Below are 15,884 nucleotides of genomic sequence, written 5' to 3'. Positions count from 1 at the left end.
GCCACCCACATTACCCCGCCTATTACTCATCTTCATTGCTAGAAATACCGCCGTCACTCGAGGTCGACTAATTGCCACGCGACACCAGCGCGTGTCATTTATACGCGAAAAGAGCTGTTATGTCTCCTCAATGACGTCAATTACGAGTGTCATCTCACGTTCACGACTCCCCCCATTGCCAATGCCACCATCTCAAACACTCCACCCGCCCCATCGCCCACAAAGTCCTCTAGAAGATGCTCAAACCCGTCTAAAACCCAAACTAAAACTGCTTTGACTGCTACTACGAGCGTTCAAACACCTTCCCGCTGCCTTCCGCGTCCTGCGCAGTCCCCTTGCGCATTGTCACCCCTAGTTCCCCCCAACGCCGCCTCGGGCGCTAGCTAGCCCACCCGTCCTGCCCCCATTCACCCGTTTATCTCGATGACAAGTCACTCGCTCGTGTACTCGGTATTTATTTAGCCGAAAATATAAGTGTACAAAAGTGTCAATCACGCCGGATCAGTTGTCAAACGTGTCCTCTCGATATACTACACGTAAGTGTTGACGTTATTATCGCGTGGGTGTCAGTTAAGTATTAATTGTTGTTTTTTCGTGAATGAAAGTGCCGAATGAACAGTTTTTTTTTGTCTCGGGGAGTTTAGCACGGAGAAAGCGGCTCACGCGCTAATTATTCATTGATTGTTCGTGAATTATTCAGTAGATGTTTGTTTTTGGCATTATTATGTTGGTGTAAACATCGGGGGTCTTGTTCATATTACGATGATAATGAAATCGAGGGAAATCGGTGGTTTTGAGATGAAATGATTGAGAATTCGCACGGTTTATCATTTTTTTAGCTGATTATGGACCTGGAGAACTGCAAATCGCACGGAGATCGACCCTCGGGGCATCATGAGGATCCAACGGGGCACAAGAAGTGGTATCGACAGGCGAGTCAAAGGTAATTGAAGTGTTAATTCATTTTTTTCGTTGTTTTCCTGGATCCGGGAAGTGATGAAACGGAAGAGAGTTCGATTTCAGGTTTTGATGATTATCTTGGGATCTGAGGGAGATAGTGAATTTTTTGTAAGGACCTTTTTTGTAGCTTTCATTGTGTTCTGCAAATGTGGTTCTCACGGAAATTTTGATATCTCCCTTGGATATGAAGATATTCGCTAAAAACTAATTCTAAAACTGAGTTGACTTCTCATTTTTTAAGTTTGCAATTGAATCCGTGTTTAATTGCCGATGACTCGGGATCGGTAGAGTGAAATGTTACGAGTGACGAGTCATTTTCAAGGTATTTTATTACTCTTTGAAATGGGAGCAAATACGTCAAAGTCGCATCGTTGTGTCCGAAGATATTCGGGATTAAAGAAGGTTTAGTTCTTTGTTTTTCTTTTTTATTCTCGTTTTTTGTTTCTTTGCTTAATTGTTAATTTCTCGGGATTGGTAGAGAGCAATCTAACGAGTGACAGGTCATTTTGAAGGTAATTTGTTACTCTTCGAAATGAGAGCAAATGCGTCTGAATCGCATTATTGAGTCACGAGTTATCCTAGATTTATCAGGGTGTATTTTGCCCTATCTTTTCCTTGAATTTAATGTTTTCTTCTTCCACTTTTTATTTTATTTTGGAATCACTGGTAGGCGCCGTTCTTCGTTACACGCAGTTATCCTCGCCCCTTCCTTCCATACTAAAATAAATGGAATCGCAACTAAAAATACAACTCGCGAAATTGAAGTTTCCGAGAGACGAAGGCTATTTCGCAGGTTTTTTCATTTTATTTATCATTCGTGAGCACGAGGATTTCAACGAGTTTCTCCATTCTTTGTGTATCTAAAGCATGGGAGTTGCGTTGAGACATGTTTGTTTGGTGATATAAGAATGCGTTTTGCGTCAGGGAATTGGGGCCAATGATTTATTGATAAGAAGATGATGTTGGTGGGAGTCTTAAACGGATAGAATTCAGGCCCGATGTTCAATACCAGCCTTAATGTTCATGGTAGAAATGATGATTAGAGATTTTATCGGCTGTGCAAGGGATTTAACGTTGATAAGGCGATAATGATCTGCAGACGAATTAATTAAGAGATTTTCCCGCATTACGGAGATAATTCCATATTTAGCAGGATGTAGACATCGACTTTTCGATTTTGTTATATATTGTCACATCCCTGCAGAGATGATTCATGAAAAATAATGGAATGCCGCCCGCATTTAGGATTAGAAATTAAAATTAATCACACGCGTCAAAGAATTAGGTCTACTAAACCTAAACCAAAAATTAAAGAATTAACACATGAGAAATAAACAAAAAAAGTTGTAGAGAGTTAAATCTCAATGAGAGGTAGGAAAATTCCATGAATTTAGGAGATACGTGAACGGGGGCGAGATTTAATGAGGGCCTGGAGCCTAGGGGTGACTAGGTGAATTGAGGATTAAAAACTCAGTGGCTGAGAAACTATAGAACACATTAGATAGTGGAAATTTGTTATTAATTTGAATGAATATAGCCTTTACACGTTGTTAGTTATACCTGTGCTAATAATGTTTACAAAATTTAAATTCAATTAAGCCTAGCTCAATACTCAAATTTTTATCCCTACGTTTATCAATGTTAACGAAATTTATTTATTTTTTTAAAGATATTAGAAATGACTTGGTGTCCCCGGGAGTAGGTTGACATGATTAGTTGATTTATTTCTGTGGGGAAGTGGTACAAGCATTATCTTGTCAATATCTCAGAAATGTCTTCTGACGTTTTTCTCTGAATCCATTAGTTTCTGAGATATTTGCAAAATACTCTGGATGAAATTTTGAAAATCTCGCTCTACCGCTTCTCTACAGATATCCAATCACATAAAAAATAAACAAAACGAATTTTGACGATGGAATAATAATGTTACCGAGTGACTGTACGGTAAAGAATGGTAACTGACTAATTGATCAATTAATCACATGCAGAATAAATCAATACAATAAGTACTGTAAAACAAATCAGAATTTGTGCCCAAAATACTTGAGAATTGTCCTATGTAAATAAACTCTTGGTTAGACCAATTTTTCTATTTCACTTCTCGACATAATATAATTTATCTTCTCTTTACTTCAATCACGAGTGATTCAAATCAATGAAGAACAAATGAGGAAATTTAGAAAATGTATTAATGAAAGTTGCGAAAAACAATACAAAAACAATACAAAAAATCCTGGCAAATGCCAGCTCTACAGTGAGTTTGGCAATTAAACGAATGATTATGCCGTTCCGATTCATCTCCTGTTGTTCTCCCCATCTCATCCAATTGCTCAATTTTTCAACTCCTCTATTATCAATGACATTTCGATTTCTCGTCACAAGTATTTTTCACTTCCTCCGTTGTCTTAATAGATTATAAAATCTGTATCAAAAGCGCGATGTTCGCTCGATTGACCTTTCCCCCATTTTCTGAGGCGCCTTATCGTCTTTGTTTCAAGCGATTTCGTCGCAAGGCGAGGCGACTGGCCCCCCGAAGTAAGGAGCACTCGTCATTCCCGCGGTAGTGCGCCAGCAAGTCGGTCATAAGCAAGTTCTCCACGAGAGCACCCATTCAATTCTTCTAATCCCTTTGATTTGTAACCGATAAAGTGTTCAAGTCGATAGGGCCAGGAACATGAGTGTCAATTTCTTCGTATCGCCCACGGAAAACGGTAACAAATCGATCTTCACACACGGAGAAAGAGAAGATTTTGTGCTTGCACGGTAAAATGGGTTTATTTCACCGGTCAATGGAAAATTTGGGTGTCAGCGCCATCAATATTGCTGATCGACATGCTGTAGAAAAATTTATTCACTACTAACAAGAAAAACCTAGCACTTTTTCTAAAAAATTCTGTTGAAAGTTTCTGTTTAATCGTTAATTAAATTTCTATTTAATCATTAGTTTCATTAATTTGCTTTTTGCGCCAGTTTTATTAAAAATTATGCAACGGCCCTCGCATTTTTAACTAGATATTAGTTTATACAAAAATGTCCATTTTTTTAATTCATGTATCAACCTGCAGTGGGTTATTTAGAAACGTTTGGATGAATATTACGTTTCAATTTGACTTTGCTTGTTGTCTTTTTTGATACAATAATTGTTATTCTAGATTCTAATTTTCTTAGCTTTGATAAATTCATGTACAATTTTGATTGGTTGTAGTTTTTTGAGAACAAGGAGTAGAAAAATGTCTATAGATGTTGATTTTTCTATCAATTTTCATCATTCGTATTCGTTAATAATTGACAAGTAACAATTATCATTTTATTTTCACATGTATACCCTCTACGGCTTTTACATTTTGTTCCCTCCCTACATAAAGTATAATACCTTACATGTCGATATAAGAACCATCCGAACATTACAATTGTTTATGGATCGAGAAGAGAAAAAAATTCTAACATCGAGATCATGTGAACTAAATTTAGATATGAATTAAGAAGTAATAGTAATAATTGACAAAGAGGCTCTGTTAACTAGACTATTTGTTAACTATCGAAAATTGTCCATTTTATGAAAACAAATAGCATTTATTTGTAATAAATGAAACCTTCTGTCGACATTTTTCTATCAATTTTTATCATTCGTATTCATTAATAATTAACAAGTAACAATTATCATTTTGTTTTCACATGTATACCCTCTTCGGTTTTTACATTTTATTCCCCTCCCTACATCCTATTTACTAAAGATGACAGAAACGTGAAGTTGTTTTATATCGAAATATCTCGAAACTGCCTGACCGCTAACCCTTAATTCTAATTGGTCAATATGTGACACGAAGTTATTCACAAAAAAAACACGCGGCATTTTCAAATTCTTCAGTGACATAATTTCAAATTCTTCAGTGGTAAATTTTTTTTCACGTCATATATATATATATATATATATATATATATATATATATATATATATATATTATATTTCACATGTATAGATATCATCGGTGAAATTAATAAATTCTGTCTTTTTATGGAGACCGATTCTTTAAAAAAATTGAAGATAATTGAGAATGAAAAATTCTTTATAGTATTCTTTTACTCTACTTCGCTATTCACTTCAATCATTAGTCCAATTCTCTTTGATTCATTATCAATATTTATAAGGTATTCATGAGAAAATGAAATTTAATGAATTCCATTTCTTCATTTCAATAAATGAATAGACCAGCGCGCGCGAGAGCGCGCGCATAGATCTTGTAAAGTATAATTTACGACCTTACATGTCGATATAAGAACCATCCGAACATTACAATTGTTTTTTGGATCGAGAAGAGAAAAATAAATTCCAACATCGAGATCATGTGAACTAAATTTAAATATGAATTAAGAAGTAATAGGAATAATTAACGAAGAGGCTCTGTTAACTAGACTACTTGTTAACTATTGAAAAGTGTCCATTTTATGAACACAAATAGCATTGATTGATAACAAATGAAACCTTCTGTCAGTGTAAATTGATTTTTCTCTCGTTCGACGCGAAAAAAAACAGAATTTAAAATTTTTTTGTGACCGCTGATATGATCCCATTTTACCTTGCTGCACAGTTTCTGTTTTTTCTGTTTTTTTCTTCGTGTTGATTATTTTCTGAGGGTAATTTTTCGCTGGAGATTTAATAACCATTTGATCATGAATATTCAGCACCGCCTGCGGTGAGAGACGGGGGATTCAGTGATTTTGGACCTCATTACGATGAGTTCACCAGGGTGCCTTATAAAAGGGAGCTTGGACACAGGTAAAACAATGCAGCGACTAGTAATGAATTCTGGATTCAGTGAGATCATTTGGGAAAGGATAAATTCAGTTGTGGATTGGTGAAAATAATAAAAACAGAAAGAGGGGATTTGCCGTGTCTTGGTGAACGTGCTTTTCGATAATGAGGGGTTCCGGAGGGAAATTGAACGAAAATTCTGTAAGCTACGAAAATGACCTTTGACATTTTCTTTCAAGCTCACTCGTTTCACAGATAAGTGCACAATTGACAGAAATGTCACGTTCCAATGAATGGGTTTTATCGCTTGATTCAAAAACTGAGATTAGGTCGATGATTGCTGGTTCTGGGAGAAAATTTTAAGAGATCTTTTTTGGCACTGGGAAGGTTCTCTAGGAAATTGTCTTTTGACTTCTTTTTCTGAAATCATTCCTCATTGATGTACAGACCCATATTTTTCCCCCATAAAAACTCAACAAAATCAAAATCAAATTTCGTAGCGAAGTGGTAAAATAGTTCAAGTCGCTTTATTTCTCGGTCGAGTATTTGAGGAATATTTCGGACTTTAAGGGAGATAGCGAAATTTTCGTAATTACATTCCTTGCAGCTCTCAATCGGCTTTACAAAAAAGGTTATAACAAAAATTGTGCTATTTCCCTTAGATTCCGAGATATTCATCGAAAACTGGTCAATAGTCGAAATTTACTTGTACCTTTTTACCAATTCGCTACTCAATTTTTTAAGAAAAAAATTAGAACAATTAACAATTAAGTAGAACAGAGTTCTACGGAAAAATGTCAGAAGACATCTTATGACTTTCTCCTCAAATCCCTTATACCCAGAATAAATGCAAGATTAATAGAAATATCAAATTTGGACTTTTTTTTTTAATTAAAAAAAATTTCCGTCACTTCATATCCAGTAATTTCAGGAGAAAATTTCAGAATACAATTTCATGAAGAATTTTCTCAGTCACAGAAACCAAGGTCTTTTGAAATTTTCCCCTAGAATTCAGTTACATTTTATCACTGCATTTAAAATTTGAAAAATCTCGATAACAAATAGTTTTAGAGACATTTTTCTAAATAGAGAATGTAATTTCCTAGGAGAAGATTTTCTGACATTTTCCTTTAAAGCTATTAATTATCAAAATAATCTCTAAATTACCAAAAATGGAAGTAAATTTTCCCTAGAATCCTCGCACATGTTAGATTTTCTCACTTACATTTTATCGCTGCATTAAAAAATCGAAAAAATCTAGATAATAACTGCTCTCGGAGACATTTCTTCAGAGAATCTAATTTCCTACGAAACTATTTTCTGACATTTCCCCCTGAAGCCATTAATTATCAGAATAATCTCCAAATTACTAAAAATGCCAAGAGAATTCGTCACCTCACGTCTACGATTTCCCTACTACATCATCGATCTCGCAGAAACTCTTACGAAATGTTGATAAATTGCCCTGATGAGCCACCAGACAGATAATTGAGACTCGTGCCTAGATAAATCACACGACTCTAAGAGACTTCCCCAGTCCCCACGCTTATTAGTCGACATACTTATCCTCACGTCGCATTCTTTACAATAATCCCGAATCTTTTGGAGGTCAAATTATTTTCGCTCTCCAGGACGTCGATCATCCGGGCATTTCGCCAGGATAAAAAGGGATATGTACCACGAGGAAAATTGATCACTTCCCTCTGTCCAACATTCACTCGAGGCCATTTTTTTCACTCGCTATTTTTCGAGGTCTTACGAGAGCGAAAATGTTGTTTCAGTTTTGGAGAAGATCACGCGAGTTTCATTCGCGTCTACAGTTCAAGTTCAATTGTGTTATCAGGCTTTGAATGTCGTCATGCGCTGGTTATCTGTGACTCCCTGCAGCGAAATTTCATGTAAATTCGCCTGTGGAAAATTTCCGCGGCGAAAGGAAGACATCTTTATCTTTGGTGAAACAATATTTCACGATTTTTTTTTCTGTCAATTTTTTTTAATCAATCTATTCAAGTCAGCAGCGAAGCCTTAAGTCGATTTTGCCTATTGGTCAATTGTTTATGAATATCTCGAAATCTAAGGAAGATAACAAAATTTTTATCATGACCTTTTTTGTAGCCCTCAATCCGCTCTACAAAAAAGTTCATTACAAAAATTTCGTTATCTCCCTTAGATTCCCCGAAAACTCAGCTAAGGGTGAGTTAACTTGAGCCGTTTTACCGCTTCGCTAGTGAATTCTTCAGTCAGTCAGTCATTCAATCATGAAGTGATTTATAATCCTTTATATTGGCGGCAAACATCCACTCCTTATCATATTTCACTCCCCCCCTATGATCTATCAACGATTAATGCCTCAATATTTACCATTTTTGAATGATCAAATACATTATAGTGATGAAGGGGAACATCAAAAAGTCGTCGCGTGATTGATGGACAGCGCGGAAGTGTTACACGCAAGGGCAAGGTAAAATTGTATATCCTGACCCACCTTTTGGCTCATCGCGTGATAATTGCCCATTTCACATGGCACACGGCATTCGTGCGGTGCTTCACGTAAGCCGTGTGTTTTCACTCCGCCAAAAATATCTAGACTATTTTCAAGATTCTTAGGATAATTGCACGTTTACAATTTCACACTCAATTTATGATTTTGGGATTGAAAAAAATCGGAGAACTCCAGCGAAAACATTTTTTTTATTCGTATCGATTATCTCGCTAAATGTCATCGGAAAATTTTTCGTGAACCCTTTTCCAATCAAATTTTATTGTTATTCCGGGGAAAAAGGGAAGTCTGGAATCTGTTAAACCTCTTCAATTCCAAGAAATAAATTTGAAATAAGCTCTGATAATTTCATCGTTGCAATCGAATTCTGGGAACAATCCATTCAATCAGTTAAAAGAAATTCGAAGAGTCTATTCATTTCATAAAATAGTTCCGGCACTACTTAACTAATCTAAAAAACATGAAAAACACAAGCACTCGCTGCAAAAAAATTATTCTTATATTTTTATTCAAACTCTTTTCTCAAAACAATCTGCAAATTCATTGGCTCCCAATTCGTCCAGCTTCATCAAAAATTTCGACAAGATAATCTTAAGCATCAAAAACCTTTTTTGTAGCTCGAAATTTTTTTACAAAAAAATTTACTTCCAAATTCTCCTAATTAAAAAAAAACATTAAGAGATTATTTGCGTAGCCGGCAAATTTTTTTTCCAAACCCCTTTCTTCCAAAAATATTCAGAAAACTCATGCCTCGTCATCTAGAATTTCTCAATCTCACTCATCCCTTTAAAAAACATCTGTTACAGCCCCGAAAATTCTCCACAGAACACATCTCCAGCTAAATTGTCTCAATCCCCTTGATTCCCAAGACAATCTCCCAACAATTTCGTCATTCCAGTTCATACAAATATTTCTGCCAACAATCAATTCATTCAAAAGAAATTCAAAAAGACTATTTCAATCAATAACTTCAAAACTAGTTATTAAACTTTAAAAAAAACATTAAGAGATTATTTGCGTAGCCTGCAAATTTTTTTTCCAAACCCCTTTCTTCCAAAAATATTCAGAAAACTCATCCCTCTTCATTTAGAATTTCTCAATTTCACTCATCCCTTTAAAAAACATCTGTTACAGCCCCGTAAATTTTCCACAGAACACATCTCCAGCTAAATTGTCTCAATCCCCTTCATTCCCAAGACAATCCCCCAACAATTTCATCATTCAAATTTGTTCAACGATTTCCGCGAACAATCAGTCCATTCAGAATAAATTCCCCCTCCCTTCATTACCACCGTTTCGATTTCACTGGAGTACTAGGTCATCCCACACTATACCCACAATTCGTGCCAAGCGACTATCCATACTTCAATGTCGAGGTAATGCCGTACCTCACCCTCCTCTCCAGCAAGTCCAATGGATTTCCAGTGAATCTCGCCCACCAGCTCAATTCCCCCCACACACACACACACACTAAACTCCCCCGGAAATACAGATCCACCTCTTATTGCGTTTATTAAAGAGTTCCCCGGCTCAGGCAGTCAGTAACTCCGCGATCAACGACGAGTGCACTTGAAAGTTGAATCATCAGAATTTAAACAACCAAACGTCCAACGATTTTCCAGACAGTGACGCAACGTGAAAGTTGCCTCTTTAATCATTCCTATATTTTTTATTTTTACTCGAAAGTTGCGTTAGTCGAGGAGTTCCTCGAAGCAATTTTCCTCGTTATTCGAAGCGTCGACTATATCCACTCCCTGATAGTCTCCTCGTATCGAGTACCTGATAGTCTCTTCACTCATTAATAAAATAGAATGAAGATCAAGGGCATGTGCAATGACGTTTCAATACAAAGTTCCAAGTTCGTTAATCCTCAGAGGCTCGCGCCGAACGAGTAAGTGAAATTATTCTGACCATTTTATTTTTCTACTGCTCTATTTCCGCCGCTCGGAGGAACAATGACATTGTCTTTTTATTATTTTCACATGTGTTTGTGCGCCGTGGGTTAGTCACCAACGAGAATAACATTTTGACGAGCCTTGTGCATTTTTGTCAATATTTTTATCCACGTCGTGAGCAGCTGTTTCACTCCAGTGCCCATGATAAGGATCGCGTTTTTTTCTCATTTCAGAGATACGTGGGACATTATTTCTCGAGCGATAGTTTATCGATTTAAGAGGGATATCAAAAAATTAAGTGCGAAATGATGTTAACGCATTCGTGATGGAGAAAATTTTTCAGAAATTTTCCACAAGTTTTTATAAGAACGTTTTTTCTGAAGAAAGAATAGAATTGCAGATATTGTTTTGATGAAAATCTCAATGAGTTGACACGATGCATTAGCATTTCTGGTTATATCTTGAAGTTGGGATTTTTTAAAGAAGAATACTGGAAATTAATGCACTATTTTCTGTTGAGAAACGATTTTTGCGAAATTAATTTCAGTAGAAATTTGGAAAAAAACACAATTATTTCAATTTTCTTTTTCAAATATTTTTCAATTTGAGGGAAATAGCCAAGTTTTTATGAGAGCCTTTTTTATGAAAGAATAGAATTACAAACGGTCTTCATGAAAATTTCACTGTTTTTTAAGAAATAGCGACATTGTCTTTGGGATTTTTTCCTAGCAGAAGAAGACTCGAAATGAATGCACTATTTTCTGTTGAGAAATGATTTTTGCGAAGTTAATTTTAGTAGAAATTTGAAAAAAGACGCAATTAATTCAATCTTCTTCTTCAGTTTTTTTTCAAATGCAGGGAAATACTCAAGTTTTTATTAAATATTTTTTTGCGAAGGAATAGAATTACAAACATAGTCTTCACGAAAATTTCCATGTATTGACACGATACACTGACTATTCTAATTATATCTTGAAATGTTGATCAAACAGTGAAATTGCCATTGGGTTTTTTTTATAGAGGAAGAACGCAAGAATTGAATGCACTATTTTCTGTTAAAAATGATTTTTGCGAAATTACATACTTAATTTTCTTTTTTTAGTTAAATTTTTGATTTTGGGGAATACGATAAATGTACCAATTAAGTCGAAGCTCATAGCAACGGTCAAGAATTTTACTTTCCACAGGAAAAAAATCATTTCATTTTGTTAAACATTCAATGAGTCATTAATATTTGAAGCGTTATTAAAAGGGTTGATTTTGCCTCTGTTTTCTATAGCAAAATCTTCACAGAAATCGTTTTCGTCGATGACAAATAGAGCTACAAGCATTGTTCTTATGAAAATTTCACCTGTAGTATTGATAAAAACTGAGCAAAATTCGATGAACTCATTAATTTACATCATCTAATTACAAAAACTAATCCATACACTCCACAATGGCGATCTTGATCGGTATAAATTCACAAAAAACAACTGAGGATCGGAGAGAAATGCGCAAACAATGACTCAATAAAATAAAAACGATGGAAAAAAACGTGAAAATAAAAACGAAAAACATGGGCTCTCACGTGAGCTTCAACCGATGGACAGATAATTTTACAATGACGTCTCATTTCTCAGAAATGACAAGTGTAACCGATACGGATCAATCGAGTTGCCTGTCGCTTGGAGATCCTCGGGAGGAATATATGGATTTAATGGGCCCCAGGCACCAGGCTAGAAACAGGTTCCACTCTCACATACTTCAATCGCCAAATGGTGATGATTTAATCCACAATTATTGTTGCAGAATATTTGTCAATAGGAGTCTCCATCTGGAGAACATAAAATTCTATGGATTCGACATGGATTATACTCTCGCGGAGTACAAGTCCCCCCAGTATGAGCAGTTGGGGTTCAATTTACTGAAGGAGCGTTTGGTTTCTCTGGGCTATCCCAAGGAGATTCGTGCCTTCGAGTATGATCCCAGTTTTCCAGTCAGAGGCTTGTGGTTTGATACCCTTTATGGAAACTTGTTGAAGGTCGATGCTTATGGAAATATTCTCGTCTGTGTTCATGGATTTGAATTTCTCAAGCAGTAAGTTTGATATTTTTTTGTGCATTTTTTGGACACGTAATTATTTTTTATCTGTTCATTTTATTATTCATTTATTCAATAATTCATTCTTGAGAGCTAAATGGCTGGAATTTCGGGGGACACGAGGAAAATATGATATATTTTTTTAAACTCAGTGGGTTAGAAGATATTTTTGAAATCATGTGAAGAGGTTTTTTTAAACCATCGAATGGAATAAATGAAGACGTTTAGATAAAAACGTTGACGTTTTTTTGAGATCATCAAATTTGTTACGAAAACAAATGTATTGACAATCTACCGTAACTCTAGTAGTTGTAGAGATATTCAAAATATGTCGGCGGGGAAAAGGTTTAGGCAAAACGTTATTAATGATTTAATTTTCCACAGAAAAATTAATGTAACATTTTGTCTTTAACCTTCTAGCAAAAATTTGTTACTTTCTCGTTGTCCAACAAATTGATAAACCCTTTGAATTCATCGCTAGTTCACAGGTATACGAACTTTACCCCAACAAATTCCTCCAGCTCGACGAGAACCGAGTCTACGTCCTGAACACTCTGTTCAATCTCCCCGAGACCTACCTGATCGCGTGTCTCATTGACTTCTTCACAAACTCCCCGCAGTACACCAGAGAGAAAACCGGAGTAAAGGAGGGGGAGCTCACGATGAGTTTCAAGAGCATCTTTCAGGACGTTCGAAACGCAGTGGACTGGATCCACATCCAGGGGGACTTGAAGTCAAAGACCACAGAGAACCTCGAGGAGTACGTGAAGAAGGACGAGCGTCTCCCCATGTTCCTGAGGAGGATAAGGGAGAGTGGAGCCAAGGTGTTCCTCCTCACGAACAGTGACTACGTATTTACAGACAAGATCATGACCTATCTTTTTGATTTTCCCCACGGGGCACGTCCTGACGAGCCTCACAGCGACTGGAAGACGTACTTCGATACCATTGTTGTCGATGCCAACAAACCACTGTTCTTCGGGGAGGGAACGATCCTGAGACAGGTGGGTCATTATTTCATCCTGAGTGTGGAATTATTTTTAGTTATTTTAATTTTTCCACGAGTTTTTTGACAAGTGGAATGAGTGCCAAATTTATTTCATTGTATTTTCAAGAATATTTGGAATGTGTGGAAATTTAGTGGGTAAATGCAATTGTTCTTATTGAAATTACTAGTGATCATTTTAAATACATGAATCATTGATAGAATAATAATAGACATAATTGGATATTTTTGGTTTATTCATCAATGAATTTTCCGAAATGCAAGTCTATTGATAAAATAAAAGTTGAGTTAGATGAAAAAGTAGTAATGACAGTTTTAAGAAGTGAATTGAGTCAAAAAATTAGTATTATTCCCCTACAAATGCAACTAGTTTCGTTAAAATCACAAGTTAATTATTTCCAATTCCTCAAATTCAGTATTTTTACTTCATTTATTCATTATTCAAAAATTTAGTATACTTCTACTGCAAATGCAGTTATTTTCATTGAAGTCCCATTATTATTCATTAGTTCCCTAAATGCGTAAAAAATCTAATCACACTTGATGATATGCAGCTGTAGAAAAATTCTTTTCAATACATAAAACATTGATAGAATAATAATATACATAACTCAATATTTTCTGAATGAATGAAAAAAATTAATTACACTCAATTCACCTACAATCTGGTATTAATTATCACTTTTGACTACATTAGATAAAAATCCAATTTTATTGATAAAATAAAAATTGAGCTAGATGAAAAAGTAATAATGACAGTTTTAAGAAGTGAATTGAGTCAAAAAATTAGCAGTATTCGTAAATTCGCAAGTTACTTATTTCTAATTCCTCAAATTCAGTATTTTTACTTCATTTATTCATTATTCAAAAATTTAGTATACTTCTACTGCAAATGCAGTTATTTTCATTAAATTCCCATTATTATTCATTAGTTCCCTAAATGAATAAAAAATCTAATTACACTTGATGATATGCGCCTGTAGTTGTTCAATCTCATTTCCTCAATGAATTCGTTTTATTTCTACGCATTCGCTCAATGATTATTCCTCACAGGTGGACACAAAAACTGGAGCTCTGAAGCTGGGAACTCACAAAGGTCCCCTGCACACAGGTGAAGTTTACTCCGGAGGATCCTGCGACGTATTCACAGAGATGATCGGAGCCAAAGGAAAAGACGTCCTCTACATTGGAGATCACATCTTCGGAGACATTCTGAAGAGCAAGAAAATCAGGGGCTGGAGAACATTTTTGATTGTTCCTGAACTTGTGCAGGAGCTACACGTGTGGACTGACAAGTGTCAGCTCTTCGCTGAGCTGCAGAATCTCGATGTCATGCTTGGGGAGATGTACAAGAATCTGGACAGCAGCACCAAGGAGAAGCCTGATATCTCGAAACTCAGGGCTTCTATCAGGGATGTCACTCACAAGATGGATCTCGCTTATGGTATGATGGGCTCACTGTTCAGGTCTGGGAGCAGACAGACCTTCTTCAGTAGTCAGGTCGTGAGGTATGCTGATTTGTATGCAGCAACGTTCCTGAATCTCATTTATTATCCATTCTCCTACATGTTTAGAGCACCTGCCATGCTGGTAAGTTCAATTTGCGGATGGAATTGTATGTTTTTAATTTTTTTTATTTTTCAAAGATTTTTCAAAAAAAATCTGTAAAAGAGAGAGACAAATTAAAACATTCCATAGGCCCGGTTGCATCAAGCCCTGTTATCCCTGTAATAAACTCCAGGGTAAAAGTTATCCTCGGGGTCAATTATATCGTAGGGGTCATAATTTTTCAATATTTGACCGGAAGAATAATTTTTTATTTATCCTGCAGCCCCATTTGAATTAACATCGAACATCCAAATTTAATTTTTTTTTCTTATCTGACGTTTTCGTTACCCGGAGCTGGTGCAACCGGGCCATTGAGTTTTTTTTGAAAATACTAGGGGTTTTTCAACGCAATTTGAGCGCTGGGAAGAAAATGTCAGAATTTTTTTGTTTAGATTACTCTCTCAGTGAACGAAGTCACTCAAAATTTCTATAAGTATCTTTACTCAGAAGTTATTTATGGATTATTTTGTGAAGAGAAAGGAGACAAGTGAAAAAACCGCAGACATTATTCTCCAAATAGCCTTGAAACTGACGAGTTAAGAGGAAAATATCAGATTTTTGTTAGATTATGAGAATTCTCTTCATAAAAAGGTTTCTAAAGAAATTGTTTACGCTGTTAGATATTTTCTGAAGTTTAATTAATAGTATTTTAATTTTTAATATTGTGAAGGTGAATTCAATTTAAATCATATCCTTAATGAATTTTCATAATTTTCAACCATTTTCTGATTTTGAAATTGACTGATTTTTTATTTGAAGTTTTTGAAATTTCAGCAGTAATTTTCCAATCGTTCTATTTAAAACCTAATTCCTCCTCAATGGGAATACGAATAACTGCATTATTTAACAATTCAATTGCAGATGCCACACGAGAGTACAGTGGCTCACGAACAACGTTTTGTAATGGAGACTCCAATGATAAGTAGAACAAGGACATTCAAACTATCGTACGAGGATGAACTGCAGAATCATCCAGCAGCTGTGAGTATTAATTTCAAACAATTATCCGAACTGAAGACGTAATTTATTTTATAATTTTATTCTTTTCTATTATCATTTTTCTCATTTATTTAATTATTT

At 35.5% G+C, this 15,884-nt stretch overlaps 2 protein-coding genes across 7 annotated transcripts in view; one reads left to right on the top strand and one right to left on the bottom strand.

Moving 5' to 3' along the window:
- The window catches only part of LOC107048785 (O-phosphoseryl-tRNA(Sec) selenium transferase), a 12,846-nt gene extending 12,814 nt beyond the window's left edge, over positions 1 to 32 (bottom strand). Inside the window, exon 1 of the mRNA XM_015272166.1 lies at positions 10 to 32. The gene's annotated coding sequence lies outside the window, so the exon portion shown is untranslated. The remainder of the gene's footprint in view (positions 1 to 9) is intronic.
- The window catches only part of LOC107048784 (cytosolic purine 5'-nucleotidase), a 19,513-nt gene that overhangs the window by 2,124 nt on the left and 1,505 nt on the right, over positions 1 to 15,884 (top strand). The window contains exons 1-6 of one of the 6 annotated variants that reach the window (XM_015272162.1): positions 426 to 536; positions 840 to 943; positions 11,900 to 12,187; positions 12,672 to 13,194; positions 14,250 to 14,786; positions 15,666 to 15,785. In XM_015272162.1, the coding sequence (XP_015127648.1) occupies positions 846 to 943; positions 11,900 to 12,187; positions 12,672 to 13,194; positions 14,250 to 14,786; positions 15,666 to 15,785 (1,566 nt within the window). In that variant the 5' untranslated portion in view covers positions 426 to 536; positions 840 to 845. Of the gene's footprint in view, positions 1 to 425; positions 537 to 839; positions 944 to 3,531; positions 3,672 to 5,643; positions 5,738 to 9,576; positions 10,105 to 10,124; positions 12,188 to 12,671; positions 13,195 to 14,249; positions 14,787 to 15,665; positions 15,786 to 15,884 lie in introns of those variants that run through there. The other 5 variants (XM_015272161.1, XM_015272158.2, XM_015272159.1 and 2 more) reach the window with 5 other exon arrangements.

The sequence above is a fragment of the Diachasma alloeum genome, unplaced genomic scaffold (assembly GCF_001412515.2).
Source record: "Diachasma alloeum isolate Michigan unplaced genomic scaffold, Dall2.0 Dall_scaffold_00197, whole genome shotgun sequence".
In the NCBI taxonomy this organism is placed as follows: domain Eukaryota; kingdom Metazoa; phylum Arthropoda; class Insecta; order Hymenoptera; family Braconidae; genus Diachasma; species Diachasma alloeum.
The sequence above is the reverse complement of the archived record's forward strand: the minus strand, read 5'-3'. Positions and strand labels throughout refer to the sequence as shown.